Source organism: Epinephelus fuscoguttatus, linkage group LG14 (assembly GCF_011397635.1).
Source record: "Epinephelus fuscoguttatus linkage group LG14, E.fuscoguttatus.final_Chr_v1".
NCBI lineage: Eukaryota > Metazoa > Chordata > Actinopteri > Perciformes > Serranidae > Epinephelus > Epinephelus fuscoguttatus.
Genome location: NC_064765.1, coordinates 13,450,762 through 13,465,672, shown reverse-complemented (window position 1 = coordinate 13,465,672; position 14,911 = coordinate 13,450,762). Strand labels below are relative to the sequence as shown.

Below are 14,911 nucleotides of genomic sequence, written 5' to 3'. Positions count from 1 at the left end.
AGCAAGGCCTTGATTTTAAGGGGTGTTAAAAAGAATGTATGTATGTATGTATGTATGTATGTATGTATGTATACTCACCGGCCACTTTATTAGGTACACCTTGCTAGTGCCGAGTTGAGTCTCCTTTTCTTTTTTTGGTTTCAAAACTGCGTTACTTCTTGATGTCATAGATTCAGCAAGGTGCTGGAAACATTCCTCTGAGATTTGGGTCCATATTGACATGATAGCGTCACGCGATTGCTGCGGATTTGTCAACTGCACATCCATGATGTGAATCTCCCGTTCCACCACATCCCAAGAGAGAGGGAGAGTAGATCAGCAGTTTCTGAAACACTCAGAAACCAACAACCATGCTACATTCAAAGTCACTTAAATCACCTTTCTTCCCCATTCTGAGGCCCGGTTTGTTTTTATATGTGTTATATATGTTGTTTAAATATATATAATCTCACAGGATAAGAGCACAATGATAGACAAAGTGTAAAGAAATTGAGACTCGTGACAGAGGATAAACCAGTTCTTTATTAGCGCTTTAACAGGGATGTACAGTTAACAGCTGGGGAAAAGGACAGAGCTGCGTTATTTGAAGTCAATACAATTATGTTCCACTTCCACTCATGCATATTCAGGAATTAGCAGGTGGACAAGATTAGAAAATTCGCATGGACTTTTCTTGAGACTCGCCAGCTTCTTGTCGGAGTGTTTAACGGAGTGAGGAGTTGTTAGGAGCTATAGATTATAGTTTAAGGGCACACAGCTGGAGTTAAGTTAAGGAGGTATTAGTAAGAGGAAAGGACGGACTCAACAAAGTTCAATTTGTTGTGCTACTAGCAGCAGTAACAGTAAGTGTGGTTTTGTAAACAGTGAACGGCAATAAGGCAGCTGGTAACACAGACAGGAAGTGATGAAACGGGTCATGGCACAAATTTATACTGATGTGGGTCTGGGAGGGACACAACATGCAGGGCACGCATACAGATGACAGATGTCTGGGGAGCGCACTATTTAATCCCACACAAACACAAACAAAACTGAGTATCAGCACTTCAGGATGTGGTTGGACGGACCTCATCACTGACCCACGTTTTAAACTGTGTGCCATGCAAATACAACACGATGGACCTTTATCCTAATACAACACCGGACATTACAAAGCTGAAGTCACAGGGAGCTGGTGAGTGTCAGAGGCACAGATAGGAACGTTTAGTTTACCCATGTACTCTGGAGAGGTGAACACTGTGTGATTTAAGCGAGATTGTCATAACTGGCTGCAAAGGAGAGCAGGGACTGCAAGACGGAAATGAGCCAGTTGCTGCATATCTGCTTCGACGCGGTTTAGATGGAGAGATTTATTGCAGGAGAGGAGTTGTGGTAAAAATCCAGGAACAACTTTTTAAACTTACTGATTCCCCTTCAGCTCTATGCTCATTTTTATTTTCAGTTTCTGTTGTTGCTGAAAGTTTCCACAGGTTAGGAAGACTCAGGACTGTGAATCCATCTCCATCAGATGCACAAGAACACTTGAAAGAACAGTCTGACATTTTGGGAAGTACGCTACTTCCTGAGAATTAGGTGAGAAGATTGTACCACTCGGTGGGCCTCATTCAGCAATACATGCATAGAAATGTTATCACTGTGCGCACGCAAAATTGTCGTCAGATTCATGACACATGCACCAGCCAATTTTGTTCTAACGCCTTGCACAAAGACTAGTAACAGTAAACAGCATCCAAACATAACATAATCCGCCTACCAACACCACTAAAGCTTACTACTATCTTGTTTGTTTAACCCATACAACAAAAAATGTATAAAAGAAAGAAAATTTGTAGTTTTATGGACGGTTACGCCAAAGTGTTTCTAGGCGGTTGCAGGCAGTAGACTTTTTCTCTTAAGGTTTTAGGGAGTGATGTAGGCTGTGCTGAGGTCACACATGGGGCTAGCAGTTTCCTATATCTGCTAATCTAAGTTAGCAAGCTTCATATTTACCAAACAGATGTGTGGTGTCAATCTTCTCATCTAACTCCTGGTAAGAAACATATTTTCCAACATGTCAAACTTTTCCTTTGAGGGAAAAAATTTATGATAAGAGTGCGTGGGAAGTGTGTTAAAGTTCTACTCCCTGTCATTCACACACACACTGACAGGAAGCAGAGAGTGAGGCTTAACATTGCACAGAGGCATTTCATCCAGTCGCCTGCTAATCAAGCCCCTGTGATAGGCTGAGCAGTGCTTAAAATCCCCGCCCACACAGAGCTTCAACTGGTGCACTCTCTGTCCGTCACGCTCCCTTGCCTGCCTGCTACTTCAAAAATGAGTCAAGCTTTCGCTTGATGTTGGCGAAGGAGTCGTCACCCATGTAGTCGATCTGGCCCGCTTCCCAGCGCTGCTTCCTCTCCTCTGATGAAACCTTCTGAGGCGGAGGAACGAAGGGCGGTGGGTGCTGTCTCACATCCTGGTGAAGCTTACTCTGTGTGACAGACAGAGTGAATGGATCATTAAATGGGTCTGGAGCAATACTTTATAAGGACTGGTTTCCCTGCTTTCAGCCATGCTCGGCTGAGGGATCCTTTCTTCCCACAATCAGCACACACACAGGCATTTCACCAGAGGAGTCAAAGTACAAATGAGACATTTTGCAACACACTTGCAGCAGATAAGAGCTCAGTTACTCAGATGATGAAAGTTGTCTCTCCTGACATGAAGAAGGAAAGGAGCGTCCTCCTGCAGTAGATGCACACTCAATAAGTAAATACCTGTCATAGAAACACAGTGACTGTAGTGAGTAGGAAGCACGTCAACAGTTGTTTATCTGCTGGGAAGAAGATGTCTCCTGACTTCACTGAAGACCCAGTTCTCAGTGTCTGAACACTGGAGGTTTCAAGTTTCCACATCATACTTATGTAAGCTGCATATTAGACCACTGTGCTGTCACAAAATCGCACTGTCTGCACATCATTCTGCACAGTGAAGCTCCGACATCACAGTTAAGGAGCAAAAAGCAAAACTAAGGAGGGATTTTAAAGCTAGACTGAATTCTGAAAGACGAATTTATTAACCTTCTTCTTACAAATGAAAAACTGCATTAAGAAGCAATAAAACATGTTTTATGTCATTTACTTTAATACGCTCAGGGTTTTTGCTGCTGCAGCCTGGTCTGCTATGACAGGTAGCATCCATTTACTGTAACTACTTATCCTCTTAAAGGTCGCCAATTCCAGCTGACAGGCGAGAGGTGGGGCACACGGTGGACAGGTCCCCAGACTATCACAGGGCTGACATAGAAACAGACAACCATTCACATTCACACCTATGGGCAATTTGGAGTCAAATTGCCCATAGGTGTGAAGTGCTGAACAGTTGTTGGAGCCCCGGCACCCTCCACGATTCATTGACAACAGGAAGCTATTCATGCAGTCATGACGCTACTGAGAGGACCGGAAATACCGGCAGCAACAAACACCACTTTTGGCAACAGAATGGTGCAGAGGAATGTGGAACAAATTGACTTTTTCTTGTTAGTGTCGCAACTAAAACCGGTCAGCATTTTGGAGCTTATGGGGAAGTCAGAAAAAAGCTTCACTATGTGGCAATTACACCTTCACACATTTTATATACCTGCCAGACAAAGGGGCGTTTACCTGGTGTGTAACAGGTTTCAAAAAAGTCAGATGTCAGGACATGATAAATATGTGACAGAGTGAACACGTAACCACACACATTAACAGCCTTCTTTGTTGCATGTCTTTGGACTGGAGAGCCAGTAGAAAACCCACACTACCACAGGGAGAGCACTCACTACCAGTCAGGTTGCTTAAACGTGACACCTCCCTTGGCCGCTGTTACAAAAGTGGCATAGTGTCCCGTTAAACTGTTTTAAAAAGTCCTTCATCTCCAGCCTAAATTAAAAAAAAAAAAAAAAAAAACCTTCAGTCTGAGCCAGCTCAAGACGGGCCTGTATAAACTTGTCGGTGTGACACAAAATGGCACAGCTTCAGGCCATTGGGCAAAGCTTCAGGTTTTGGCAGCTTTCCTTTTTTGACTAACGCAGAGCTATTACACTGCTACCCTGTTGCAACAGGCAGCCTGGTAACTTCCTGCTACCCTGTGAAGTGCTGAACAGTTGTTGGAGCCCCGGCACCCTCCACGATTCATTGACAACAGGAAGCTATTCATGCAGTCATGACGCTACTGAGAGGACCGGAAATACCGGCAGCAACAAACACCACTTTTGGCAACAGAATGGTGCAGAGGAATGTGGAACAAATTGACTTTTTCTTGTTAGTGTCGCAACTAAAACCGGTCAGCATTTTGGAGCTTATGGGGAAGTCAGAAAAAAGCTTCACTATGTGGCAATTACACCTTCACACATTTTATATACCTGCCAGACAAAGGGGCGTTTACCTGGTGTGTAACAGGTTTCAAAAAAGTCAGATGTCAGGACATGATAAATATGTGACAGAGTGAACACGTAACCACACACATTAACAGCCTTCTTTGTTTATTTTCCAGTATGTGCCTTCCCACCACACCCAGGATGGGAAACTCTTATTTCACACGCACTCATCCATCACAAAGCCCTGACGTACCTCCTCGTTCACATCCACGAAGCCGCTGCTGAATGGTGTGTCCCCGTAGGCCTGCTGCAGCAAAGGCAGCACAGATTTGGCGTACACCTGCCACCACATGAGCAGGTAGTCTGGGTGTAGGTGGCACTGGTCGGGGGAGTGGCCTTTGACCTCGCCCCTCTGAGCGTCGTAGGAGTAGTTCCATGGCTTCACCTTGCCCAGGAAGTGCACCACCTTGGCGTCGTGACCGTATCTGTGAAAAGACAACAGCGGGAAAAGTGAACGTTAGGCAGCAGTAAAGAGTGTGAGATGCTAACCCAGAAGTTAGCATCACCATGGTTCCCTCAACAAAAACATTTATGATACTTCCACATTTCTTCAGCGAGATAATCTTCACAAATGACCACTTTTAGGATTTTTGATGTGTGAAAGCAGAAGTAGGAAGCTAATGTTTGATGTGTAACTAAGGCTACAAACAAACTACACCAAGGCTGCCGTCACCCCCACAATGAGGCTGTAATGCTGCGTTTGATGACTTAACCACTCGACGTATGTTCGCACCGTCCATTTAAAACCACCAAAAGTGCTTGATCTTGCCACTAATAGGCTTCACAATTATGGAAATGATCCCTGCAGAGAAGGACCTTTTTGTTAAAGAGAAAGCTCATCTTGTTTAACCAGAAACAGCCCCGAAATCGCCATTGCCAAACCCACCAAACTCCATTTAAATAAACAGTCATTTTAGCGTGTATAGAGCCAGCGTATTTTCACATCAAACTGGGTGAATGATGGATTTATTTCAACCACACCAAATTTGGAGATTGTTGGAACAGTGGAAAGATGAACCGAGATGGCTTTTCTCAGTGTCATTTTCTTTCTGCTGACTTTGAATGAAGTATATTTTACGATGATTAAATTACTGTTTATTTAAATGGAGTCTGGTGACGTTGGTGTTGATTTGGGGGCTGTTTCTGCTCAAACCATAATTATCTTTCTCTTTAACAAAAAGGTCTGTCTCTGTTGGGATTCTTTCCATAAATGTCATCAGACACTTATATAACAATCTGAGCCTCTCAACAGCAAAAACAAGCACTTTCGGTGGAAGAAAATTGATGGTGCAAACATGTCCCAAGTGTTTACACAGAGGCCTCTTTTTCTGTGCTGCTGGCTGCAGTCCTGTTGTTCAGTATTGGACCAAAAACTGTTGTTCCCATTACTCACATAAACAGAAAAACATAGGAAAATAGGGGCGAGAACTTAGCCTTTCACCAAACTCTTCGACATGAAGACATACGCAGACAAAAACTTATACAAGACAGAAAGTAAGCTACAGTAGCTCCTCTGTTTCGAGGCAGCATGTACATTGTCGTTGCTCTGAGTTTCAGCAGCCTCTTGTAATTCAACACCTGCCGACATACAAACGAGTACACAACCTTTGAACTGACCTTGGATAAGCTTTATGCCTCCTAACACACAAGCACCTTGAAGTTTAACAAGGTTAGTCATACAATCAGGGCAATAGGTCAGCTATACATGAACATATGAAGAAACCCTGGATGCAGTAAATTCGTGTATGTGTGTGTGTACTGACTGTTTGAAAGCTGGCAGGTAAGAGTAGATGGCGATACTGCTGAGGTTGTAGATGAAGGGAAGGTGTTTGGAAATATCTGCCGTCGCCCAGGTGTTAAAGTAGCTGTTGAGAACCCCCTGATCTCCACCTGCAGACATGCACACACACAAATACGCTCAGAGTGATAGTTATAGGCATAATTTCAGGTGAGAGCTGGCTTGGAGCTTTGGTTTGGCATGTTAGAACAAATAGTAATAGTCATGTCAGAGTGATTCTGCGTTTTTGCTGTGAGTAACATTTCAGTAACATTTACCTAATGTGACCTCTCTTCATTCATACACTGTAGTAGTACATATCTGAATGGTTAACACCACACACACTGTACACTTCCACAGAGTGTGTCTTGTCTGACATGTATAAATAGAAACTGAAAAGGAATGTTAACAGCGTGTAAGAGGAGGCTGCACACATTGAACGACAACATATGGTGAAGCAATTTCGCACAGACGGCATACGTATGTGACACGGTGTTAAGTGCATACAAACAGCTGGGGTGAGGGCGGCGGAGTGAGGACGAGGTTAGATCAGGTCAGAGTTAAGATTAGGACATACAGTAGATACTTGGAGTGTGTGTGTCGAGAAAAAGAGGGGTTTGCAGGAACCTCTGCAGATTAATTGGATTTATTTAGCTGCTAACGTTTCTCATCAAAAATGGCTGAGGTCACACCTACAGTCGACTGATTCTTGGTTCATGTTCACACAGTCCAGTAACAACCAAGGATTATAAACTAAAAGGGAATGTCGTCATACACTCTGAAACTTGATATTACTTACATATCAATTACTCATGTTACTATTTAAAATACTTACGCATAAACAGTCTCGTGCATGGAAAAGTAGAGCGTCTGGTCAAGTGTGTGACAGATACAGCCTTCTTCCCTGTTCCAAAATCAAACCCTGAAAAGTGTAGGGTTAGCTAGCTAGCTACTGACGATACAGCCTACTGAATGTACACACATGCTGCTTTTGCTTTTTAATGATTATAACAGTGAAACAAAGACCGACCCTGCTGTACAGGAACCAGTGAAGGGAAGCAGGGAAACTTTGCTGATATTCAACCAGCTCTGTGTCATCGCAGTGTGTGCAGATGAACGTTGGTTGACTCTCCTGGAGATCCCTGCCCGTCCAGTGGTGGAGGTCCAGGTGCTGGCAGCGGCACGGAGGTGAAGCCAAACACTGTTCATCTGCACACACTGCGATGCCACACAGCTGGTTGAATATCAGCAAAGTGTCCCTTTATATTCATTGTCTTGTGTGGGGATCAGCAGTGATGTGGTGGTTCACTTTTACACTGTGATCTGTAGCCTATAGTTCAGCTTTAGCTTCTAACTGTCTTTGTCTTTTTAACCTGTTGTTGCTGCTGAGTCAGTTTGACATCCTGGATATATCCTTCAAACACACACTGTAGACCCCTCTGTCTGCTTCTCTCTGGAATCACTGGTTCATTTTTCCAAAAATATGATTATATTTCCTCAGGGAGTGCATTTCCTCGTGTCTCTTCAGATTACGCTCTCACTTCTCATCAGCCACTAAAGGACAGAAAAAGAAATGGATAAATACACTCGCATCTCACCGTCAAAGCTGCCGTTTTCACTGCAGAATGTGAGCAGCTTCTCGTGCGTCTCATTGGACGGTCTGAAGACAAAAACCCCGGAGTTGAAACAGTCTGGCCAACCAGGATCTGGTGCTGCAGATAGTTCCTCTCTCTCAAATAGTTCATCTACATTTGACAGCACCTGAATACATTAAAAAAAATGTAACTTACAGATATTCTACATTTAAAGTTTTACTGAGCAATAATTCCGCAACAGTCATTTGCAGAAAAATACAGAAGAAGAATGTGAATGAAAAATAGAGTGTTTCATGTTGTGATCACAGAACAATAAGTTGTGAGAGCAAAAAAAAAAACCGACTTTCTCTTTCTTGTATGTTTTCTGCTGCTGTCATTTTTCTGTCTTACCAATGTGTCTGCGTCCAAGAACACACACTTGCTGTATTGTGTCAGAGTCCAGCAGTGCAGTTTGGTGAATGTTACCCCCAGGTCCGGACGCTTCATCAGGGCAAGATGCGCTGCATCACCGGAGTCCATAACGTCCACAACACACACTTCATCAAAAATGGAGCTTAGTACGTCTCTACGACACAGACAGTGTAATTTGTGTCAGTGTGTGTGTGTGTGTTGGATATTGACATTTGTCAAATTTTACCCCAACATCAGTGATGTGCATTACCTGCACTGATCTGCAACATGAGGTCCTATGAGTGCAACCAGTTTCCTGGTTGTGTTGTGGTTTCGTAGCGACTGGCCAAGCACCATCGCTCCCTTGGCATAGCTGTCATTTGTGGCCAGCGTCACAAAAGCTTCGTCTGCTTGGAGAAAAACACACACATACACACACTTATCAGCCATATGATTCTCCTTTGTCAGTCCTACTTCTATTTATCTGCCTGCATAAGTCTTTTATTAGTTTACAAAATGGTGTATTATACATCAAATTTATCAGAATAACCAGGGCTGTTTGAAAATGATGAATTCATAGGTGTGAATAGCAGTTAAGAGGGACTATTTCTGTGTGTAAAATTTAATTTTGTCAGGAAAATTTCTACAAGACGATGCATTTTGTAGTTGACAGTTCATTGCAGAACAATAACCCAAGTTGTAATTGAAATGTGTGACATTTTTGGAACCGACACAGGGTTAGAAATGAACTCTGATGTCCACCTGCTACTGTGACCGGTGGATACCAAACTCTACCAGCCACTCAACAGATTACCATTGTTTTTTTGTTTGTTTTTTTTTTGGCTGGTGAGTGAAGCAAATCTAGCATCCATTTGCATATTTTGCCAGCATTTGGCTGGTGGCTGGAGCTAATATCCAACCCTGAACTGGCAGCAACCTGAGCTCACACATCAGCCTCTTCACTAACAAATAGCATAAGCAACAAGTATTGTAAAAGTGTCACAACCAATAAATTACACAGTGAACTCTTTACACCTCCTCCTTCATTAAGGACAGCCAAACAGCCAAACTTTATGTTGCTAAGATAAGACAAACAAATCAACAACAGTTAAGTAAATGTACAATTTTCTCTGTTTTTATTACCTCAGAAAATATGATCCATGCTACTCACGTGCGGCTGCTGTGGCTTGTTTTGAGCATTTGTATTTACACTTGCTATTAAAGTGAGTAAACTTCCTCTGACAGAGATGATAAAACATTTGTGTACTTTCCAACACAAATGCTGCTCAAACCATCACATCCACTGTCCCATCCAGTCGACACTGTATAACAAACTGCACCAGCACAAGTATATCTAGTTCCTCTGCAGGCCTCTTGTGTGAAGTTCAGTGTCTGATGAGTTGTTAGCATATCCATGGGGGCCATGCATACATTACCGACAGCAGGAGGCACACTGTGTTTATGCTTGAATGAAAGTAGGCCCAGAGCCAGCAGATAGTGTTCATTCAGCTGAACGTGTGTGTTGTCGAGTGGGGGGGTGGGTGGGGGGGCCTTCTGGGAATCCTGATCTGATCGGAGGGGCAGTGCTGTACGGTTGCTAGGGTCTGTTTCAAGGAACTATAAGCTGACTATCATGAGAGTGTAAGGCCCGTCTCGCCTACAAGGCTGTACAGGAAGCATGTGTTGTGCTCCCACAGTGTTATCTCTGGCTGCATAAAGCCATGTGACCTGCACACCTCCGGGTGTGACATCATTTCAGAATCATGAGGACACAAAATTATGAGAAACACGTTCTGATAAATGACTTTTAAATGTTAGCAATGATGTTATCTGGTGTGAGTGCACCAGATTTAAAACACAATGGAGTGAATTCATGAACAAGCTGGGAAAATATGCATTTATATATATATATATATTGTAATGGCAAACTTATATTTGTATGCAAAGTGAATGCATAGAGATCGTTTCCTATATGTAATTATATGTTAACATGATGCTTGCAAAACTGCAGTTCTCTCTCAGCCTATGTGCATATGGTGACTGTTATTAATCCTATATTACAGTATAGAGTATTCTTGAAATTATTTTTAACCTTTGGACCACATTAATGGGAATACACTTTAAAAAGTGCGACCCTACAGGCCTTTTCTAGTATTAGGAAAAGAAAAAAACTTCAAGGCCACGCATTGCACGTCCGCACTGAGAAACAACTAGTCAAGTTAATCAAACACCTGACATTAACCCAGGAAGTTAATAGGGTTTTCTTTAAAAAATAAAAGCACACATGAGCTACGGAACCAAGTTTGATCAGGGAACAGTTCAAAAGCACTTTTATTACCAATTTATTTTACTTTCTCGATTTATTGTTTGGTCTAGAAAAATGTGGGAAAATGCCATTGCATTTTTCTAAAGCCAAAATTTGTAAAGTTGCTTATTTTTCAGAAACCTGAAAAACTTTACTGATCCCGGAAAGAAACTGTGATTCGTTACAGTCACTCTGATCGAGAATTATAAGCCATAAAAATGTAAAGTATTACTTAAAATATCTGCATTTTACTTAAATGTATAAAACTAGTATGTAAAATTTTCATAAATCTAAAAATATTTGCAGTTTGTGACGATGTATAAAACATGTATGTACTGTTATAGATTTACAAATATGTTGTGCAACAATATTCAACTATAAAAAATTAGTCTCCCACACCTCTCTACATACATACATTTATGTATGTATTTATGTGTGTGTGTGTGTGTGTGTGTGTGTATATATATATAAAATAAAGATAGAAAACAAAAATTAGACACAATAAGAATCCGTTATAAAATATTCATGCAAGAGTAGAATAAGTAAGAATGAATTAGGTTAAATAAATGAATAAATTATGTCCAACGAACACTGTAATTTGATTAAGAACAAATATATTTAGAAATATGCAACATGTGGATGCAGTATAAACTGAAATAAAAATCTTGAAACTAGCATTTACTTCACTGCTCCTCTACAATAACAGGCCTCGAGATGATGTAATAATGCAGGTGTCACCTTAAAGGATTGGTCAATTTGGGGTGTATGCTTATTTGCGTTCTTGACAAGACAAAGAGGAGAACATGAATTCCTCTCTCATGTCTGTGCTGTAAATGTGAAGCCATAGGCAGCAGCTGGTTTTCAGTTTTCGTGCTAAGCTAAGCTATCAGGCTACAATTACATGTACATGGAGAAATCATCAACGTTGGTCATGCCATGGACGTAATTTCCGCTTGCCTACTTTGTGACACCTTGATGTGCAATATCACAGTCTGCACTTCCACTTTGACTTCACTCTGCTTTGGCTGTGTAGTAATCACACCTCAACATCAGAGCAGCTACACTAACGTCAGCCACTATTATCGTATTAGATACACTGGATCCTGTCTCCGTGTTGGTTTTCAATTAAAAAGAAATTAAATATTTGCTTATGGTAATATACAAAAAGTGCACTGACAAATAGAGATGCAACACTCAATCCATCAATCTATTGATTTTCAACTATAACATGACTTGTCAACTAATTTGATGATCGATTTATCGGTTTAAGTATTTATTTATTTATTTTTTTAAAGAAAACAATGATTACAGCTTCTTAAATGTGAATATTTTCTGGATTCTTCACTCCTCAAAGACAGTAAACTGAATAGTTTTGGGTTTTGGACAAACAAGACATCATCTGAGGTTTTGGGAAACACCGATCAACATATTTTATAGACAAAAAAACTCACTGAAACCTAAGAAATAGATATATTGTAACCTGTATTTGTCTTGACTTGTAATTTTCAAGAAATTAAATATTTGTTTAAGTGACAGCACTGACAAGTAGAGCCACAACAATCAATCTATTAATCTATTAGTTGTCGACTATAACATAAATTGCAGACTAATTTGATTATTGATTGACCGTCTTTACTCCTCTATGACAGTAAACTGAATAGTTTTGGGTTGTGGACAAAACAAGACATCATCTTGGGTTTTGGGAAACACTGATCAATATATTACATACATTTTATAGACCAAATAACTTATCAATTAACGGAAGAATAGATATATTGGAACCTGGTATTCGTGTTGGCTTGTAATTTAAAATAAAATTAAAGATTTGCTGGTTTCTTTACTCCTCTATGACAATTAACTGAACAGTTAGGGGTTTTGGACAAAACAAGACATCATCTTGGGTTTTGGAAAACAACGATAAACGTTTTTAACCTTTTTCTGACGTTTTATAAACCAAATAACGAATCAATTAACTGATAAAATAATCAACAAATTTATTTTTTATCTTTAAAATGAATGATGTTTTAAATTTAAATTCAATTTTTTTTATTTAAATGTAGATTTTGATACGTCATTACAGTTTGTTTTTTGTTTTTCTTTTTTACTCTAAAATGTTGTAAAGTATTGACATAATCAAAGCTGCTAAGAGTGGAGACCAAATGACAAAAATCAATTCAAAATATGAATTTTTTTAAGTAATATACTGTATTTTCTCTGTCTACATAATTCTCCTTTTACATAAGCATTCTTACTCAACACCAGTTGCACTCAAAGCGCTTTAACTTTGAAAACTGTAACCGGAAGTGCTATATTTTAACATGTCAGCTTTACTTTGGTCCAAACCGCTGCAGCAACTCATCAAATCCAACACATCACAATCCTTTAAATGGCCGCAGCATATAAAATAAATGCTAGCGATTAAATATTATTGCCTCACTAACGTCCGTAGATGAAAATCAGTGAATATTACAGCAGGTGTTTTTTGCTGCGTTCATTAATAAATTCGCGATATTATAGGAGATGAGGGCAGTTCGCGCAGCTCTGGTCCGGTCTGGAGTGGCCATGTTCCGGTGTCAGTGCGGCGGTGGCTGCGGGTGTCCGCAGAGCACCCCGGTGTGTCTTACCCGTCATGATGTGATGAGGAGAGTCAAGCAGGGGCCCGGGGGTCGCGATGGGGCGGACGGAGGGTTTGCACTGCGAAGGGCAGAGTCTCAGCAGCTGGGAGCAGTCCAACACAGGAATTAAGCCCCACATTTTCCGGGTCATGTGACCAGTGACAGCTGACACGCCCCCCTCTGCGTGCAGAAATGATGCTGAGGTGTAATGCAACAATTATGAAATACTCTATTACAAGTGAAAGTGATGCATTTACACTGTGAAACTACTAACATCAAATAATATTTAAAGCACCAGAGGGAAAATACTTATGAAGCAGAACAACACTGGATTAAAATTACTGATGCATCAATGTTTATTCAATTAAATTCAATTTTATTAAAAAAGCCCAATATCTTTACATTCTCAAGGATCTTTGAAAGAAAGGAAAGATTAAATATGGGTCTATAGTTGGCTAACACCTTAGTAGAGGTTTAATTACAGCTACCTTAAAGGACTGTGGTACATAACCTGTTAAGACAGACATATTAATCATGTCTAATACAGACGTGTTAACTAAAGGTAAGACTTGTTTAAGTAGCCAAGTTGGGATGGGGTCTACGAGACAATGTTTATGCATCACTTATGTTGGTAAATGTAGGGTGAATTTTAATTTCTTTATGTACTGATGGTTAATGCATTATAATTTATTTGTTGATCATAATCTAAATCTGCGAAGTAACTAGTGGGCCCAAGCATTGGTGTAGATTTCAGGGGGATTCCTCAGTATTCCTCCTCAATATTTAGCACGTGTGCATTTGTCATCCACAATAAAAACATGAAAGTAGCAGAAGACTTTTATTTTGATGAAATTAAAGGCATTTTCGCCTTATATTGATGCATAATATTCACAAGAGTGCTGTAAATTAAGTGTCTGTCACTCAAAACTTCTGCCCCAAAACCCCCATTTCACGTGTCCTACCCAATATTGAATGAAACGACATCCTTGGGCTCAACTATATCTGTAATGTAGTGGAGTAAAATGGTTGTGAATGCTGCATAAAATTGAAGCTTTTGGTTTAGTAGAATTTTGAGTGCAGGACTTTTACTTGTAAGCACAAGTAAAGGATCTTAAGACTTCTTCTACCACTGGATACAACAAAGTTAATGTGTCCCTGTTCTGACCCAACCTATCAAGCACAGGTGCAGATTTCAGGGGGTATGCCGGGGACACGCCCCCCTCAGTTTTTAGAACATGTGCATTTGTCTCCACCAATAAAAACAAAGTGAAAGATGACTTTTATTTTGACAAAGTAATCTGCAGAAAAGGCACAAATTGGTGCATAAAAACTCAGCAGAAGGCAGGACATTAAGTGTCAGATGTCCAAAATCTCCTGGAGGAAGCACCAAACCTCCTGTTACATATGTGTCCCCCAAGATACTGAAACATAACCTACACCCTGTGAATTATAGCTGTAATGTAATGGAGTAAAATGGTCAGTATTTCCCTCTGAAATATGGTGAGTTATAGCAACATGTGGTATAAAATTGAAGCTTATGTACTTTTGATTAGGTAGAATTCTGAGTGCAGGATTTTTACTTGTAACTGAGTATTATTATTTTTACAAGTAAAGGATCTGAAGACTCCTTCTACTACTGGATACAAGGATGTGAGTGTTTCCCTTTTCTGACCCAGCATATTAGGCACATGTGTAGATTTAGGGTTGGGGGATGCCGGGGACACGTCTCCTTAAATATTTAGAACATGTGCAGTTGTCTCCACCGATAAAAACATAAGTGAAAGAGGACTTTTATTTTGATGAAATGAAAACATTTCCACCGTAACTGATGCA

At 40.6% G+C, this 14,911-nt stretch overlaps 1 protein-coding gene across 2 annotated transcripts; it reads right to left on the bottom strand.

The window, feature by feature from the left end:
* Positions 1-501: 501 nt before the first annotated feature.
* On the bottom strand, positions 502-13,229 carry LOC125901015 (glycogenin-1-like). 2 transcript variants are annotated; one of them, XM_049596359.1, is made up of 7 exons: positions 13,088-13,229; positions 8,430-8,568; positions 8,159-8,333; positions 7,772-7,934; positions 6,160-6,286; positions 4,590-4,821; positions 502-2,470 (listed from the first exon to the last, which is right to left on the bottom strand). In XM_049596359.1, the coding sequence occupies exons 1-7, from the start codon at positions 13,227-13,229 to the stop codon at positions 2,303-2,305; spliced, it is 1,146 nt and encodes a 381-aa protein (XP_049452316.1). In that variant the 3' UTR covers positions 502-2,302. The 2 variants fall into 2 exon arrangements, with proteins under 2 accessions (XP_049452316.1, XP_049452317.1); XM_049596360.1 differs by having other exon boundaries at positions 8,430-8,565; positions 13,088-13,219.
* Positions 13,230-14,911: the final 1,682 nt, after the last annotated feature.